The sequence below is a fragment of the Bos javanicus genome, chromosome 13 (genome assembly GCF_032452875.1).
Source record: "Bos javanicus breed banteng chromosome 13, ARS-OSU_banteng_1.0, whole genome shotgun sequence".
Classification (NCBI taxonomy): domain Eukaryota; kingdom Metazoa; phylum Chordata; class Mammalia; order Artiodactyla; family Bovidae; genus Bos; species Bos javanicus.
The window spans coordinates 46,885,498-46,903,552 of record NC_083880.1 but is presented as its reverse complement, the minus strand read 5'-3'; the positions used below and the strand labels follow the sequence as shown (position 1 = coordinate 46,903,552).

At 41.5% G+C, this 18,055-nt stretch overlaps 1 protein-coding gene across 18 annotated transcripts in view; it reads left to right on the top strand.

The window, feature by feature from the left end:
• ZMYND11 (zinc finger MYND-type containing 11) overlaps nt 1-18,055 on the top strand; it is a 73,855-nt gene that overhangs the window by 45,121 nt on the left and 10,679 nt on the right. For 13 of the 18 annotated variants that reach the window (XM_061436571.1, XM_061436565.1, XM_061436570.1 and 10 more), the window contains 3 exons: nt 449-610; nt 16,334-16,411; nt 16,860-16,952. In XM_061436571.1, the coding sequence (XP_061292555.1) occupies nt 449-610; nt 16,334-16,411; nt 16,860-16,952 (333 nt within the window). Of the gene's footprint in view, nt 1-448; nt 611-2,200; nt 2,549-16,333; nt 16,412-16,859; nt 16,953-18,055 lie in introns of those variants that run through there. The other 5 variants (XM_061436572.1, XM_061436577.1, XM_061436574.1 and 2 more) reach the window with 2 other exon arrangements.

Genomic DNA, 18,055 nt, shown 5'->3' with positions numbered 1-18,055 from the left:
ATTACTATTCTCTCCGTTTCCAAAGTATGCTAAGTACTTAGTATATTTCTTTAAAGAAAATCAGGACAAAACAGAGGTTTGTTTATTTGAAATACTAAGTTATAGATGTTGCTTTGGGGTATTCCATTTACTGAAGAAATTATCCCATAGATTCTATAAAAACTGAAAGATAATGTTAGAAGTTGTATTGGCTTTGGGCTTATTTCATTTTGGACTGGTTTTGTTATCAGATCACCTTAAGATATTTCTGAATATAAATATGTTTAGGAGAGAATTGAAAATTGAAAGAAGCAAATTTCTAGGTATTTTTTCCCTCCTGTTTTAACACAGTAAATGTTTAAAATTGTTTATAATGCCTAACTTCTGATGGACTTTAGTTTCAATTTTGTTCTTAGTCATTGCGGATATTGACAAAATGTCATACGAAATTATTTTGTATTTTTTGTAGGACTGGGAAACAGAAAATCATGACTGGTATTGTTTTGAATGCCATTTGCCTGGAGAGGTGTTGATATGTGACCTGTGTTTTCGTGTGTATCATTCCAAGTGTTTGTCTGATGAGTACAGGCTTAGAGACAGCAGTAGTCACTGGCAGTGCCCAGTTTGCAGGGTGAGTACCTATGAGCTTTAATGTGCTGGTCAGAGGGTTGGAATTCATTGATAATAGCTGCACAAAGATATCCCAGGTGGTCTTGCCAGGTTAATGGATAAAGTACTGGAGGGTGGGGGTTATCTACTGAAATGATGGTTAATGAACATAGAACACTCATAAATGAATATCACAGAACACATACTCAGGGTATGGATTTTAGAAAGTTTCAATCATGTAAAAATATACTCTCTTCTTTTTACAATTCCCTCTGAATTGTGTGACTCCTTTAATGGACAGACTTTGGGAATCAAGAACCACTGTCCCATACCAAGGTCTGTTCGGTCAGTCCTCTTGGCTGCTCAGAAAACACAGGTAGCAAAAGGCACATTGTTGGAAAAGTTCTGTATCTGCTTTCCATTTTATATCCATGTAATGTTGCCTTTATTTTTTTGTCATGTCATGGGTTTATTTCTTTTCTTTGGAGGGTGGAGGGATGGGAGAGTTGTATATCAAGAATTCTCCAAAATGAAATAGTCTGGTAGGTAAAATAGGTACTTCCCACGATTATTTTCATTTATATTACTTCCCTGTTGAGAAGAGTACATGATTGTGCTTGTTGGCTGCCGATGTGGTGTGTGTGTGTGAGTGAGTGATCGCGATGCCTAAATACCACGTGATGTATGGCCTTGATGGTCATCAGTCAGGAATTATTTGATTGGAACTTCTATTGTTTTGTACTTCACTATTGTTAATATACTTAACTTGGAATCATGCAAATTGCCGAGATTACTCATGGGTTCTGTTGTGAACATGTTTTATAATACTTGTATAACTTAAATATTCATTTCTTCTTCAAAAAAGTTATGTCTTTATCTCCTCTTTGGTACCAGCCAAAAATCATCTGGTTCATTTGCCAGCATGATGAGCAAAATACAGTGTCCCTTCTAGTCTTCCTTTAGTGACTGTGGCTTTGTGTTACCTAAGTATGTTTCTTAGCAGCCCTACTATACTCCTTCTGTAGGCAGACAGAAGACTGTTGGTATAACATTTTAAATACATGTGTTATGATGACGTGTAATCAAATGCCTAAATGCTAGATAATTAGTGATAAACCTCTAGGTCTGAACAGATCAGTATCAAGCCTCAGGGTGTGGACCTTCTCTAGAGGCCTGCAAGAATTTGAAGGCTACAATAAATCAGTATGGAGCTGCATCAGTGTCCTACAATTTACTCTCATGGATTTGTGTTTTACAAGTAAATAATATCATGGTTTTCACTAACAGTTTACACTAGAGGAAGTAAAGAATTAATTACATCTGAAGAACAAAAGTATTAAGGTAGTAAAAATATAAAAGAGGTTAGGTCACTGATCAAAAAATAGGGGCTCAGGGACTTAGGAAGTACAATTCTGGACACTCCTGAATCTTTACAGCTGTACTTTGTAGCTGTAGCTGTAGCTTTGTAACATCTGATATTTAGCTCCTATGTCACAGTAAAGAATTTAAATAAAAACACTGGGATTTTTGAGGATGGGTTAAACTTTATGGTAGGTGTTTTATACTCCTTACATTAAGAGTTGAAGTTTAACACTTAAACTTTTGAAGAAAATGTGTAATGCTTTTTCTGTCAGAATTCAATATCAAGTTGTCATATTCCAGTTTCTAAATATGTTTGCTTTACCGTTTACTGATAAGATGAAAACCTTTAAACTTCAGTGGGTTGCTGGCTCACAGAAACATGATAGCCAAGGGGAGTTTAGCCAATCCCATCCTGCCTTTGTGTTCTTCCCTTTGGTTTTCTTTTCATCTTTGTCAGCCTAGATATTCTCACATTGTGATGTAATTATGCTTACTGAAATGATGCTATGAGTCAGTAAAACACTGGAACTCAGATTCCTTTCACAGACCGCGCGGCTCTTTCCTTAGACTCAAAAAGCCTGTGTTTGTGTTGGGGTTGGTGAGTTTAGCTTGAGCTTTAAAAATTCCAAAGAAATAATTATTTCTATGTTAGATCTGTTCAATTTTTTAAATTGTTATGTTCAGGAAAAAGAAAAGTACTAACAGTTTCTTTCCCAAGAAAAGGGATAATAATAAACTTGAGATTCTAATGCAATTTTAAATATCTTTTTTGATTGGTATTGGGTTGATATATTTGTTTAAACAGTATGTCAAGACTTCAAGTAAAGCTGTTTTTTTAATAATCTAACTTGAGAGTGACGGACCAGATTTAAATTTTCTTGAACTAAGAGAACTAAGGCTATAGACTGAAACTTAAAGATTATGGTTCCATGTCAACCTAAGGATCTCTATTTTCATTTTTAATTAATGTCTAGAAAGAATATATAGTAATTAGATTTACTAATGAGGAATTTTTAAGGTAAAATACCAGGGCCAAATTTCAGTACAGGTAAAAGTAGTGGATGGAAGCCAATCACTGTGTCTAAATTTGAAGATAAAAATATTTTTAATACTTTATACTGGTCAGAAGACTTTTGTTTTATGTAACCTCTGACCCTTACAGCATTGAATAGGTTATTTCTCACCCAGCTGTCAGCTGTGTTAGCAGATTCACTTCAGCTTGTTGAACAACTTTATCTCATATGTCTGACAAATTCCAAAATATTTTAAGAAGGCAATGATGGGAATTTTTCTCAGTTTAAAATAGTTTTTTCAATTTTCATAATAATCTCAAGAATCTCAGAACCCTGAGGATATTTCTTTGAAATATCTGCCTTTCTAAACAACAGTTAAACTACTACTATACAAATACAATTGATAGTTACTGTAATGTAGCTTTGAATATCAGGTTAGCATTTTGCTTTGAAAAAATTCAAGTTATATCCAGTTTCATACTCATGATACCAAGAATTCCTATTAATTGGAAAAAAGAGTTTTAAATCCCTTTTTTAAAAGTTTTAAAAAATTCAAAATTATAGGAGGATAAAGAAGAAAAACAATCCCAGCAATGCCACCACATCACAGGTGAGTGTGCTCACAGACCTCTGTGAGTGCACACTCCGTCTGTGTAACTAACTGGCTGGACCCATGGATTAGGTACACTGCTGATGGCAGCTGGCTTGCTTCTACTCAGCAATGACCCAGACACCTTTTTTCTGAGATGTGAAAGGTTTCCGCTGATGCACATATGTTGTGTCCATGTGCTGTCTGGGGCGCTGTCTCCTGTGCTGTCTGACCAGCAGCACTGACTGAAACTCACCTGTCCGGGGCAGAGGGATGGTGGGGACTCCGGCACCTCCGTTCCAAGGTCATGACCCATTCCATCTGGAAGAGCACTCTTCTTATCATTATTTCTGTATGAAAGTGAAGTTTATATTTTGTTAGATGTTATCTGAATTTTAAATAATATTGAATTTTATTATTTTCAGGAAAAAAGAAACCATTAAATTTTAAATGAAAATTGTTTTAAAAATTTTATTTGCTTAAAGGTTGTATCTTTAAAACAAAATGTAGTCAATTTTACTTTTCTAAAAAAAGAATTATACATATACATGTATAGACATATACATGTCTAATTAGACATATACACATCTATGCAGGTCTGTTTGTTTGCCTTTACAAGTTAAATTCACTGAAGCAGAATTCTTAAAGATAGGCGCATTTCAATCTGTGATAAAAATTACCAAGTTGTTTGTCAGAAGATCAAACCCATTTATACCAACACTGAAAATATTTTCCAGCTTTTTGCTACCAATTTGACAGGCTCCAGAGGGATATCTCACTTTAATGTCCCTTCATTCTCATTTGCACAGCTTCAAAGTTACAGCCATTTGCTCCTTGACGCTGTAGTTGCAGAAAGCAGGCCTGTGTGTGTGGCCTGTAAGCATACATGTCTGCGGGTGAATGTGCGTGTGTGAGTGAATGTCTGAGTTGTGTGTCTGCACATGCACTGCACCCTTGCTGGGCTCCAGCCCTACTGGTAAACATCATGCTTTTTGAATGATCTCCGCTTGGGTTTTTTAATACATGGGCGAGGTGACATCTTATAGGAAACCCTAAAACCATTCCCTAGGTTGGCACCACGTTGCCTTTTAGGTCATAGTTACTGGTAGATCTTTCTGTGGGCATGGACTGTTCTCCCTGTGCTGTCCAGTGGGAGCCACTGGCACGTCTGTTGAGTGCTTGCATGCGGTGTGGAGACCCAGGCACTGGTTTTCAGTTTGGCAGTGTGACTTAGGGCTACTTACTGTCCTAGGCGATGCAGCGTTATAAATGCAAATCTAAATGCCTGTAGTAACTACTGCAAGAGAAACATGAGTGGCCTGGCATTTGTTCTCCCCGTGATGCCACAGTTCCGCCTTGAAAGAGTTCTAGAGGAGGGGTGTAGCGCAGCCTCTGCCTTGCTGCCCTCTGCTCCATAGCAGGCCACGGGCAAGCCCTGCATCGTGCTGCGCAGGTTACAGTGTGCGCTCCGTGACGTGCAGTGCACAGGCTGATGGCTGCAGTACCTGATGGTGCTGTGTTTGCTCTGAGGCCGATTGTTCCTAAAAATCAGAATACGAAATGCAGGGGCAAAGAATAGCGAAATAGTTGGCACTTTCCAGGTTAATGATCCTGATACAATAGTATTTTGGAAATCGGCCCCTGTTTCCTACATCCTCTTTTAATATGTTAGTGTTCCTTATATAAATGAATTTCTTCATAACTTTGGGGAGTTACAGATTCATGCTTCTGCTCCTTTCAAATTTAAATAAATGAAAATTTTATGTTTGGACTAAAATCCGTCACTAGGGAGCAGAGTGTAGAGCTCTGAACTGTGAGCAGGTGGGAAGCACCAGAGGAGGTGGCCGCGGTGAGTGTCTCACCTCCTCACTAGAGGGTGGGCCACGGTGAGCGTCTCACCTCTTCTTCCACGTTCGGCCCTCTATGCTGCTCCAGTGAAATCCATCCAAAGTTTTTTTTTTCTTTTTTTAAGTTGAGATATCTTTATTATTGAGGTATAGTCGATGGACAGTATTGTAGATTTTAGGTGTGCAACATAGTGATTCATAATTTCTAGAGGTTATATTTCATTTAGTTATTATAAATATTGGCTATGTTTCCTGTGTTGTACTATATACCCTTGTAGCTTGTTTACTTTATGCATTGTAGTTTGTACCTCTTAATCCCTTACCATATCTTAGGCCTTTTAAATTGTCTCATTATAGCATAAAAATATTGTATTACTGTTTATACCCTTAATATCTTTGATTCACTTTTCATCCCTTTTATGACACACTTATAATCTATCTATGAAAAGATCAACCTAAGTCACAAAAGAAAAAGTGCCATTCAGGGAGTTGGATAAGGGATATATTATTCCAGTATATCTTTAAAAACTTTTATAAAATATTCATTTGCCTACAAATGTTTCATATGGTATTTTCCCCTGTTTAAGGTCACAAATTTTAAGATTCGTGTTAATATACAAAGAGTATGGAGAATTAACTTAGCCTGCTAACAAAATACAGAAACACTAGAAAATGCAGAGAAGAAAATGAATGCATATGGGAAAATTTTACTTATTTAAGAATACTTTGGTTCTACATCTAATCTGAGAAGCTCTCCCAGGTTTGCAGCTCCTGGTTTTCTGATCCCTGACTCCTCGGCATTTAAGAAGATGCAAAGAGGGGAGGGACTAGTAGAAATGATCCCCGCAGTCTACCTACTGCTGCAGGTTCTCTTTAAAATTGAGAAAAAATAGGTCTGTTTTACAGGAAACTTAATAGAAATAGAGAAAGAAGTTTACAGAGAGCATTTAAAGTGAACTTAAAGTTGATGTTAAGCCCCAGGTACTGTATATTTTTTTCACATAAGGTATAGTATACTCATTAGACAGCTACTGAAAATGAAGGAATTTAATTGGTTTGCTAAAACTAAACCAAGAGTAAATCTCTGTTAGGACATCACCATGGGTGCATACTGACTGGTCAGTGTTAACTCAGCTCTGGTTAAGTTATATTTGAGTCATTTGCACTGAGACTCATGATGAAAGCTGTTTCTTCAAATTGGAGATAAAACTTTACTTCTGAATTAATTTTTCATTCTTTTGGGTATGTAAGCAGTATAGTTTTTTAAATCTCAAAATTAAGGAGAATTCTCATTTAATGTATTCAGAATGAAACAGGAAAGAATGCTAAAAGAAAATATTTTGAAACATATATGCTTTATGTATCTACTGCAAAACTGTAACTGTTCTTGCTTTCTGCTTAGTCTTCCTTTCTTAATGTAGGAAATTTATTAATATTTTCACCCTGAAAGTAAGTACCTTTACCTTTAAGATACATATTATCAATTCTGGAGTGGAGATTTCATGTTCAGATAAAATAGAAACACTTAAAAAAATTATGTTGTAGACAGTCATAGTATTGAAAGTTACAAATGAACATCAGTTTTTTTTTTTTTACATTTTTTTAAAGACAGTTGGATTGTATTTCTATACTCAAAAAAGTAGAAAATTAATTTTTAAAAAGGTCTGTGTCTGAACCAATTACTTTATAAGGCAGTTTTGCTATTCAGTCTAGGCTTACTAGAGGAAAAAGTAAAGGAATTTTAAAATTGGATCTAGGATATAAAATTGTAAAATCCTCATGTATTGTATAATCTCTATAAAACTACCTGGACCAAGCAAGAAAGGAAAAATCCATGTATCCCCACATTGCCTTGTCACGCTAAATTAACAAGTTACATAGTCAGAAAGGGTTGGATGTGAGTGTGAAATGTTTGTGGTGCATTTTGTCTTGGTGATATATCATTTTAGTGGCTTTTTTAGAACCTAGTTGAATTTTATCTTTTATTTTTAGCTGTAAGGGACTAAAGAGGTAATTAGTTGGCCTGGTTCCTACATCAAGATGGTTACCATCTTGGTTACATCAAGATAAATAGGTGGTTAATCTAGATAAATAGAAGGCTTGCTTAGTGTTTGTAGCATTATGGCACCCCACTCCAGTACTCTTGCCTGGGAAATCCCATGGACGGAGGAGGCTGGTAGGCTACAGTCCATGGGGTCGCCAAGAGTCGGATTCGACTGAGCGACTTCACTTGGACTTTTCACTTTCCTGCATTGGAGAAGAAAATGGCAACCCACTCCAGTATTGTTGCCTGGAGAATCCCAGGGACGGGAGCCTGGTGGGCTGCCATCTATGGGGTCGCACAAAGTCGGACACGACTGACGTGACTTAGCAGCAGCAGCAGCAGCATTGATGTACTGAAAATATGTACAAAGTGCACACACTTTGCTTTTATTGTCTCTGCAGGTGTTGAAGCAGGAGGGGAAGGAATAGAGGGGTGGGCAGGTAGTAGTATTGTTGGCTGGTTGTCAGCTTCATTGAGCAGAGACTGTGTGATACACATTCTGTGATTCCGAAACAAAGTCGTGTGAGTTGTTTTCAGAAGAGGCAGGAGAGGCTTACTACAGTGAGGAATCCATCCTCCCTGTGCCTTTGAAACTTATTCTTTATTTACAGACCAGTGTTGACAGAGGAGGGAAGGAACAAGTAGACAGCCTGTGTTCTGTCAACTTTTCCTGAATGTCCCTTTCGTCTTCCTAAATCCCTGTAACGTCGTGCAGAAGAGCTGAAAGTCACCCCCAAAAGTACACTTAATCCTGAATGATGAAACTCCTGACACAGTAGAAATAACATAGCATCCGTCTCGGTAGATCTAGTGTTCTCGCAATTTTTGTGTGGATGTAGTGTATATAGGAATACCACATGTTCACAGTACAGTCAGTTGTATGGCTTGTAGAATAATTTGAGACTGTACTTTAATAGCTGGTAAATCACCCTAGACTGGGTGGTGCAGAGCCGGATTGTATCATATGAATCTAGCCAAAGCCTCCCAACCTCAGTCAGAGAGCAAAGAGCCGATTTTGTAAAAATTAGTGAAGATAGACACAACTGAAGTAGCATTCCGTGCTGTTTTGTAAGTCTGTCTGAACAGTCTGGAAACCTGTGCATGAGTGATTCTATAGGAACAGCTTCTCGGGAAGCAGAGCACCTGAGAGCAGAGTCTCGTTCGCCAGCACTCTCCGAGAACCACCTCAAGACCGTCTTTGTGGTGTGAGTGACCCTCCACGTTCAGCTTTTCCTGTGGACAAGAAGGCAGATTGGTGACATCTGAGGGGAGGTTTTTATACTTAAAGTTCCTTTAACTTAAGTTTAAAAAAGAAAAACCCAAAAAACTATTGCCAGAAACTCAAGTGCAAATGATTGCTGCTGGCCTGGCTGTGGGAGACGTAGGATGGAGCTGTGGGGGATCAGGCACTCTGGATGCGCAGGCGTTTAGCCGAGTTCCTGTCCTGGTGCCGATGGTGGGTGTGGGTTCCAGTCTTCTGTCCTTATAGTGGAGAGTTAGTTTTTGTGTGTTGGTGCTGGAGGTGAACAAAACTGAACGTAGGTGTGTTTTTAGAAAACTGTCCTAGAAAGTGATTATCACTGCTGGGCTGCTGGGCACAGTGGTACGGAGGAGAAATGGCAGGGCTTGGGGCCACTCCCACCAGACCAGCTCTACTGTTAGTCTTAAATAGTGGATTTCTTATAAGTTCTTTGATTCTTTTATATTCCAGCAGTACAGGTGGTTACAGACAATACTATAGAGGCAGTTTATGTGCGGTTAAAAGCCATTGTGATTCATTTATTACAGATGGTTATAGAGGAGAGCTTGGAACATCTTAATTCCTCAAACACTGGAGGTAATTTACATGCAGAGTGGTGTTTCTCCAGTGAGCTCCAGAGACCGCGGTAGCAGAGTCCCTGTACGTGCTGGTTAGGACGTGTCCCGGGTGGAGGCGCAGGAGAGCCTGCCCACAGGCATCTCCCGTCAGGCGAGCCTCTGGTTGTCAGGGGCCCTCAGCTGTATTCAGGTGACAGTGAGACGGTGAGCACAGCACAGTTAACACAGTGGTTTATAGTGGTCAGGATGTGCTAACACTGTAAGAATTTCACGTTTTGGAAGGATATCTTGTATTCTTGAATTCAATTACGTGAAATGTTTTTCTCGTAGGCAGTGAGGTTGGTCAGTAATGATGGCCATTAGTTCAGTTCAGCTAGTATTTATTGAGTATTTACTATGTGATGGATACTGTACAAGACCCTGGATGGGCCAAAGAACGCTGAACTAGACCATCATGGGCCTGCTGTCAAAAAGCTTACAGCCCAGAGGTTGGCAGACCATGATCCACGGGCATATCACGCCCACTGTCTGTTTTATACTGCTCATGCCAGTGGGTTTTATACTTTTAAACGGTGGGGGAAAAAATCAAAAGAGAAATAATATTTTGTGACTTGTGAAAATTATAAGAAATGAAAATTTCAGTATCCACACACTTTATCGGGACACAGTCCTGCTCATGGAAGGCATGCATTATTTATAGCTGTTTTCTCACCACAGTGGCAGGGCTGAGTGGTCAAGACAGCCACCAACTGAATGTCTGCAAAGCCTACCATGAGGCCCTGACAGAAATTTTCCTGCCTCTGGTCCAGCTTGCTATGGGAAGAACATTCTGGGTCTTGGGAAGCCCTTGTTAGTAACAGACTTGGAAGCTTGGGTTTGGTTAGGTGCACAGCACAAACGTGTATCTAAGAAGAAGATGCCTGGATTTCTGATTTTACACTTCTCTTGCTCTCTCTCTCTCGGATACTTGGTATTCAGAAGTGGTATTCACAGACGTTAATTCTCTGCTAAAGTAGGTTTCTGCTCCTGAAGTACTATATTTCTAGGGCACACTGGAAACTCCAGACCATCCAGTCCTAAATGTTCCTTCAAATAATGGTGCTTGGGCATTGTTATCAATAATCAGCTGTGGATGGACCTTGACAGGACCAAAACTTGTTCGTGCCCTCTTCCAGCCAAAAACACTGTAAGGCACTGAGTTTGGCTGAGTTATTCCACTTGTGCTTTTGTCTGTGATATATACCTGGCACATCTGGTTTGCTATAATCCAGCAGTTACTGTAACTGGCTTAAGAATTCTTAAGTCAAGAAGATACTCAAGATTTTCTGTTATTTTTCCCTTCTAGGGAAGCAGCCCCTCAGGAAAATGGTATGACCTACGCGCATCCTTAGGTTAGGCTCCGTTGCCCGCTTTGTGACAGCTTCAGCCGCGGGTTGCTGTCGTTTCATGACGGCTGCAGCAGCTTTGGGTGTGTACTAAAAAGTTCCCCTCTTGGTTATCTCTAGATACTGACCGAAGTCGGGTGGTAAGAGCAGTTATCAAAACATCCTGAACTTCACTCTGATGAGTCCTGAGCTGCCCCTTTGTGAAGAGCCCTGAGGTCTGCTGGTGGAGGATAGGTGTGGTTCTTCAAAGCCTCAGAAAAAAATTAGATCTGAGATAATCTGCAGGTTTCATGCAGCATTATTTTTTGTTTTTCTCCCCTTTTGTCAAGAGCTGTCTGCTTAGTTGTGTTACAGACGGGATTGTGTTTACCCTAGAAGCTACCCCTTTAATTTCCGTTATAGTGGCTTTTTCTCAAGGCATATCAATGTTCTGGTTTGGCCAACAGGCACTGACTCTGGTGTGAATGTCATGGAAGGCAGCTCACAACACGTTACCTAAGAATTCCTCAGAAGTCTTAGGGTGCAGCCCTGGACAGAACTGTGTGTGCTGTTGATGTCTTTTGTGAAATACCAGATCTTTAAATTATAACCAGAAAGTGTTACAAAGCAAGCCAAAGAATTTAGCAAATGTGAAAACACGAGAAATGTTCTGTCCCTACAGCTTGTTCTAAGAGGCTGTGCACATGTTCTGGTCTTCTCTTTTACTTGCCTGCCTTCTCGGAGCAAGCTCCTCAGCCGCGTGTGTGGGAAGTGGGCCCCAGCTCCTGAATACACCAGGAGCAGCATGAGGTCCTGGCAGCTCTTCACCTACCACCCAGTCAACCAGAGTGTTCACATGTGTTTGAGTTCTTGCCCTGCATCTTCAGTAGAATCCCGTATTTGTCCCCAGAAAAGATGTATTGGGCAGCAAGTAAAACATTAAACAAGTTAACATAGAGGCTTTCAGCAGAATGATCCTCCTTTGACATGAAACTTGTTCTGTTGACTCCTATACAGCAAGAGTCAGTGAAGCTTCCAGTATGTAAAGTGAGAAGAACCAAGAAGTAGTTAAAATGTCAGAAAGATGCCTTTCTGCTGTTGTGAGCAAGTAGAGAGAGAGACTCTAGATCCGGCGTCACTCGAGAAGCCAGCTTGGCGGCCCTGCCTCTCGACTCTGCTCGGTGTAGCAGCAGAGGTTGGGTGGGCACTGCCCATGCCTGTGTGCGGAGTGGCTCTCACCTGGTGCTGGCAGTGGCGTTAAGTCAGGACCGCCTGTGAGAAGCGCCTGTGGCCTGGAGACTGCCGGTGCCCAGGCTCCCTGTAAACCAGTGACAACAGCTCTGGTAACACGTTTTCCCCTGGGGGTAAAATTTACAGCACAGTGATTGCACAAGTCTTGCATGTGTCACTTGAGAAATAGACAAGCAAACACACAGCTGTGGACCCAAGTCCACCGACTTAACGCTGAGTGCTGCCCACACCAGACAGACACCACTCTCATCAGTTTCCGTCAGATCTAAGTCAGGCTTGGCCCAGAACTTTGTATAAATGGGTGCAGGCCATTGTTCAAGGCTTTCCCAGGCGGTTCTAACGCACAGCCAGAGGTGGTGAGCACTCGAGAGAGATGCCTGAATCTAGGTGGCACTTTATAAAACAGGAGCAGACTTTCTGAGGTGGTAATATTTTACCAGAGTTGGAGCTGTGAAGGGTGGGTGTGGGTCACATTGCAGTTTTTGCTGCAATAGTCACTCTTGCAAGCGTGTGCCACCACTTGATTGCACACTGGAGAGGAGAGACGCTCTAGCACCTTACCCGAAGCAAATTTAAACATGATACAAAAATTAGATTTCTGTCCTCTAAATTATCATTTAGTTTTGTCAAATTAAGGCCTTCGACCTGAATTCTGTACATTTGGAGTCTTCCCTAAAAGAAATGTTGCTGCACTTGGTTATCCTAATTAGCAGTTAGTCTGAAAATGTTTAAACAGGTGAAACCAAAGTACAAGTGTTCTGTGAGCACGTAATATCCATCTATTTTGTAGATTCTCTATGGAAAGGAAATAGTAACTGAAAATAGAGCTTTATTTAAGCAAAGGAATTACACGAACAGTATAACGCACTGTTACCTAAACTTAAGCCAAGTGAAATAGGGTTTTCCCTACTGTTTGAAAAAGTTCAGAATTTTGTTTCAAAGGAAGAGCAAGCTGGTAAGGATGTACAGGCATGTGGTGGTGGTTTAGTTGCTAGGTCCTGTCTGGCTCTTGCGACCCCTGGACTGTAGCCGCATCCCCCCGCCCCATGCTCCTCTGTCCATGAGATTCTCCAGGAAAGAATAGTGGATTGGGTTGCCATTTCCTCTTCCAGGGGATCTTTCCGACCCAGGGATCGAACGCACGTCTGCATTGGCAGGTGTGTTCTTTAGGGGGAAGCCCTTACACAGGCGGACCTCGGAGATCCTGCAGGTTTGGTTCCAGACCACAGCAGTGGAGCGAATATCACAGTCAAGTGAGCTCACGCATTTACTGGTTTCCCAGTGGATATAAAAGCTGTGTTTACATTGAACTGTAGTCTGTTAACATGCAGTAGCATTATGTCAGAAGAGGTAACTACCTTAATTAAAAAGTACTTTATCACAAAAAACGAACCATCATCTAAGCCTTAAGTGACAAAGTGAGCAAATGCTGTTGGAAAAAGGGCCCTGACAGACTTGCTCAATACAGGGTTGCCACAACCTTCAGTTTGTAAAATGCACAGTATCTGCGAAGTGCAATATAGCGAGGTATGCCTGTAGAGACACTTTGGTTCTAGCACTGCATAAATCTCACCCATAGAGAAACACTGAATTGCTTTATTTTCTGAGGCTCTAAATCAAAAGGGGTTGGGTTCTGACTCACAGTGAAAACCTTCATCCGTTGGTGTTGAGAGTGCAGAGAGGAGAGAAATGCATCCTGTGAACTTGTGGAGCACACAGCCACTCTGGAGACCCGGCAGCCCGGTTGTGGGGGCTTCAGTGAGCACCCCTTCCCTGGCGGTCTCTCCAGTGATGCAGACTGCCCGAAGTGGTGGGCGTCGGCCTCCGGGGCACTCCTTGCCTGGTTGAGCTCGAGCTATTCAGTGGGAGACCATGAGTGAGACTCTTCTGACCCTGCTCGGTCTGGCACATGTTAGTGAGCTTTTAGTAATACTTGAGCACTGCATACAATGCTGGTTCTGTGTTTCCCGTGAATATTGTGTTACCTGTTAAAAGAACACAGATCCCACAAGTAGTATCAGTATGACAAGACTTCTGATCTGATGTAGGTTGCTGTCACACCTGAACTTACACAGATGTGTGATTTAATGATCAGGGTGATGTTTGGGATCAGCAGTGTTAGTGCTCCTGAAATACTTCAGAGTGAGCAGGACAGAGCATGTAGTTGGAAGCACTGGGTTTGTCTGTCTGTGGCTTGCAAGATCTGTTCCCCAGCCAGGGATGGAACCCGGGCCATGGCAGTGAAAGCCTGGAATCCTAACCATGAGGCCACTAGGGAACTCCCTGGAAGCATTTGTTCTTATTCTCCTCTCTTTCTAAGGGAATATAGGTTTCCCAAGAGGTAAGAAAAAAGGTTTCTTGGCCTTCTTAACATTTCTTCCCTGTATCCAACAGAAGTTGTTTAATAGAGAAAGCGGTGCATGGAGGGATGGCCGTGTCAGCAAGAGTGTTTCCACAGCAGTGTTAACAGCTGACGGTTTCAGATCTGTTGTTTTGCTCTGGCTTACCGGAGGGAGCAACTAATAGTTCTCACGTGTTTGTGTGCCTGGGGCTTACACAGGGGATTTATTTATTTATTTTTTAATTGAAGGATAATTGCTTTACAGAATTTTGTTGTTTTCTGTCAAACCTCAACGTGAATCAGCCGTAAGTGTACATATGTCCCCTCCCTCCTGAACCTCCCTCCCATCTCCCGCCCCATCCTACCCCTCCAGGTTGATACAGAGCCCCTGTTTTTGGGTTTCCTGAAACATACAGCAAATTCCCATTGGCTATCTATTTTACATATGGTAATGTAAGTTTCTGTGTTACTCTCTCCATACATCTCACCCTCTCCTCCCCTCTCCCCATGTGGGGATTTTGTTTAAAGTGAGAATTTACAAGCTACATCAAAGTCCCTTTTCCCAAAGATTATACAACCTGGGGTTCAGGAAATACCATTGCATTTTAAACTCCACATGTACACCATTGGCACTGGTCTTGGCCTCATGTCACAACCCAGCTTCCCTGGTGGCTCAGCTGGTAAAGAATCCTCCTGCAATGAGGGAGACCTGGATTTGAACCGTGAGTTGGGAAGATCCCCTGGAGAAGGGAGTGGCTACCCACTCCAGTATTCTGGCCTGGAGAATCCCATGGACCGTATAGTCCATGGGGTCACGAAGAGTCGGACGTGACTGAGCGACTTTCACTTTCATGTCACAACCACCTGAGGAGTTAACAGTAAATGAATGAACAAATGGTGGAGACCTTTGCCTGGAAATTCCAGTTCACATGCTCAGGGTGGGAGCCCACCAGTGTATCTGGAGTGTGGCCAGGGTGAGAAATGTGTTCTGCAGTCTGTAGACAGTAAGGCTGTTTACTCAGACGGCCTTGGAGTAAAGCTGAGCCGGGAGAGCACCAGCCACGCCCCAGAGAGTCTGGGGAGCGGGGCGGCGATGGCGCCAGGCATGACCTGTGCGAAACTGCTTCTCAGCTCAGAGGACGGTTTCCACTTTTGACTCAGATGCCTTCGTGCTGTGAATGTATAAGCACTTGGTTAAGCCATAGCAAAGGTTTGTCATTTACACGAGAAAACTTTGCTCCTTCCAACGTATTTAGCATTACTGAGATGACTTCCTGTGTGTTAAGTTCTTAGGGGAGTAAGTAATAATGTCACTGGGTAGAGACTCATAATGCAGCAGCCTGAAAAAGTTAGAGCATTGATTCACTAGTGGGCCAGACTGCTCTGTCCTCTGCAGGGCGGCCTGCTTATGGTCCAGTGTCTCTCATGGTTGTCTTAGCCTCAGCTAAGAAGTTTGGAACATTGGTCCTTGTTTCCTAGTTGTCTAGAAGTGACATTAAAGGTAAAATCCTTCTTTAATTCATGTAAAATTAAGTTTTCTGAGACAAATTAAGAAACCTAATTAGCTTTTAGGCAAGACTAATGGAAATTGAAGTTATTACTGAAAAGACCCATAACACTTCAAAGTAGAGATGTAGATGTGTGTGCTTCAGTGTATGTAATTCCTAAGTGACAGACTTTTAATGACCTTTTTAATAGAAAATAATGTTATATTGAAATTCACCGTTCAACATTGTTATTTTAAAATATCCCTTAAAGGATTTCAGCCATTGATTTTTTAAATAAAATAAGTGATTCTACGTTACATCATTATTGTTATTTTATTGTTATTGTCATTATTTTTTGTCATCTGAAAACAAATTTTAAAACATCGAGAAAAGAAAAGTGCATCATTCTCTGAGGTGTTATGTCAAGGACAGTATATTTTCTGATTCTTACATTATTACATTAAACGCTACTTTTGGTATGCAAATTTTGGAGATGTGTTGGAAATATTACATCGTTTAAGAAAATCTATATTTGCATACTATAATCTTATATATATAGACATCTTTAGCAAGAATATAGACTTACAGATGATCAGATTTTTTATCTTGGCCTTCTCTGTTTCCAACAGAGCATCAAGAAGAAAAACACCAACAAGCAGGAGATGAGCACTTACCTCAGGTTCATCGTCTCCCGCATGAAGGAGAGGGTGAGTTCCAAGGGCTCTTAGAATCGCCTCAAGTGTGTGTATTCCTTCAGAGTTCCTGACCGACAGGTGGCAGATACGCGCAACGTAGCGTGAAGGGTGGACACCGCTGCTGTCCTGCGCTTTTGTGCTCTAGTTCCATAAAATGCTCTTAGATTTGTTTTGTCTTTGTTTTCAACACAGGCATTTCTTTAGCTGCATTAGGTTAGAAACATTTACATTTTAAACTTCCATTTATCAGAAAGAACATTTTCATTGATACTTAAGTCTTTAAAATGAAACTGAATTTTCCAAAATAACTGTTCTTTCTACTCAGACCTTAAGGAATGCCACATTAAACTATAGTGCATATACATCTTTCGTTAAGTTCTCAAGTACTTGTTGTTTAGAAATTGGTGTTTTACCCCTCTCTCTAGCCACGTTTAAACTGATGTGTCTCATGACCTTTCAGGCTATTGACCTTAATAAAAAGGGGAAGGACAACAAACACCCCATGTACCGGCGACTGGTGCACTCGGCGGTGGATGTCCCTGCCATACAGGAGGTAAAGCTCGCCAAGCACAGCCCTGGCTGTGCACCTGCCCCACTCCTGCCTCAGCAGCTGTCCTGTGAGGGGCGTGCTCACCCGCTGGTGCTCAGCAGGGGTCATCTTTTAAGAGTCTTTGTTTTAAGCAACCTGTAGATTCTTGACACATGTTGATTAAAGAAAATATATTACAGCCTGATCAGTGTAACGTTCCAGATGCAGTCGCCATGCAGCTGTGTCTTCCTGGGCTCGGCGGCAGCACTTGGGAGTTTCTCCCCAGGGAAGAAGAGAGCGCAGATGTGCTCTCAGGTCTTGGGGAACACTGACATGCACTTGAACAAAGCAGATTTTAACTAGAAAACTTAATCTTTCTGGTGGAGTTCTTGATTTTACCTAGTTAGCTGAGGGCCGTTAATGGGTTTGTTAATATTTAATTACAAATGCAATGAACATTTTGATGTGCTTCCAGTTAGATTTGCAGATACACCAATTCTGAACCTATGCGTCATTTGAGTTTTAAAATCTTATGGTTGGCCATAATAGGAGTAATTTTAAATCATCTGCTCATTCCTTAATCTGCTTAATAGCTGGAAAAACTGAAGGTGTATTATTTCAGTGGAAGAAGGGGGCAAATGAAGGTTGTTCATAAAAACGAGAAATTTTAATTCGACCTCTTAGCCCTACACTGCGTAACTTCTGAGAACAGTGAAGAGCCTGGCTGTCCCTCCTGCCCTCCCCCCATGGTACCCCCACATTCTGCAGTTTGACTCCCTCATTTCAGGGAGCTTAGTAGCTGGGCTGATGGTGTCTTATTAGCAAGTGCTGACCATGAGCAGAAGCACCCTGAAGGAAATGAAGAGGAAGAAGACCAGGTTTTTATGCTTCCAAAGGTTTACGGTGGAGACCAAAATGCTAGCTGTGGTGCTGCATGAGGACTGCTGGGTGTGGGTGTACCCACCTGGGTGCAGGCAGGCAGCCTGGTGGCACCTTGCGCCCCTGAGCCAAAGACCGTGAGGCACTCAGGGTGGAGTTTGGGTATCAGTGCTCATGGAAGAGCCCTGTGACCCTCGATGCCAGACAGAAGCCATCGACTGTCTTGGTGCACAGAGGACCAGTGAGGA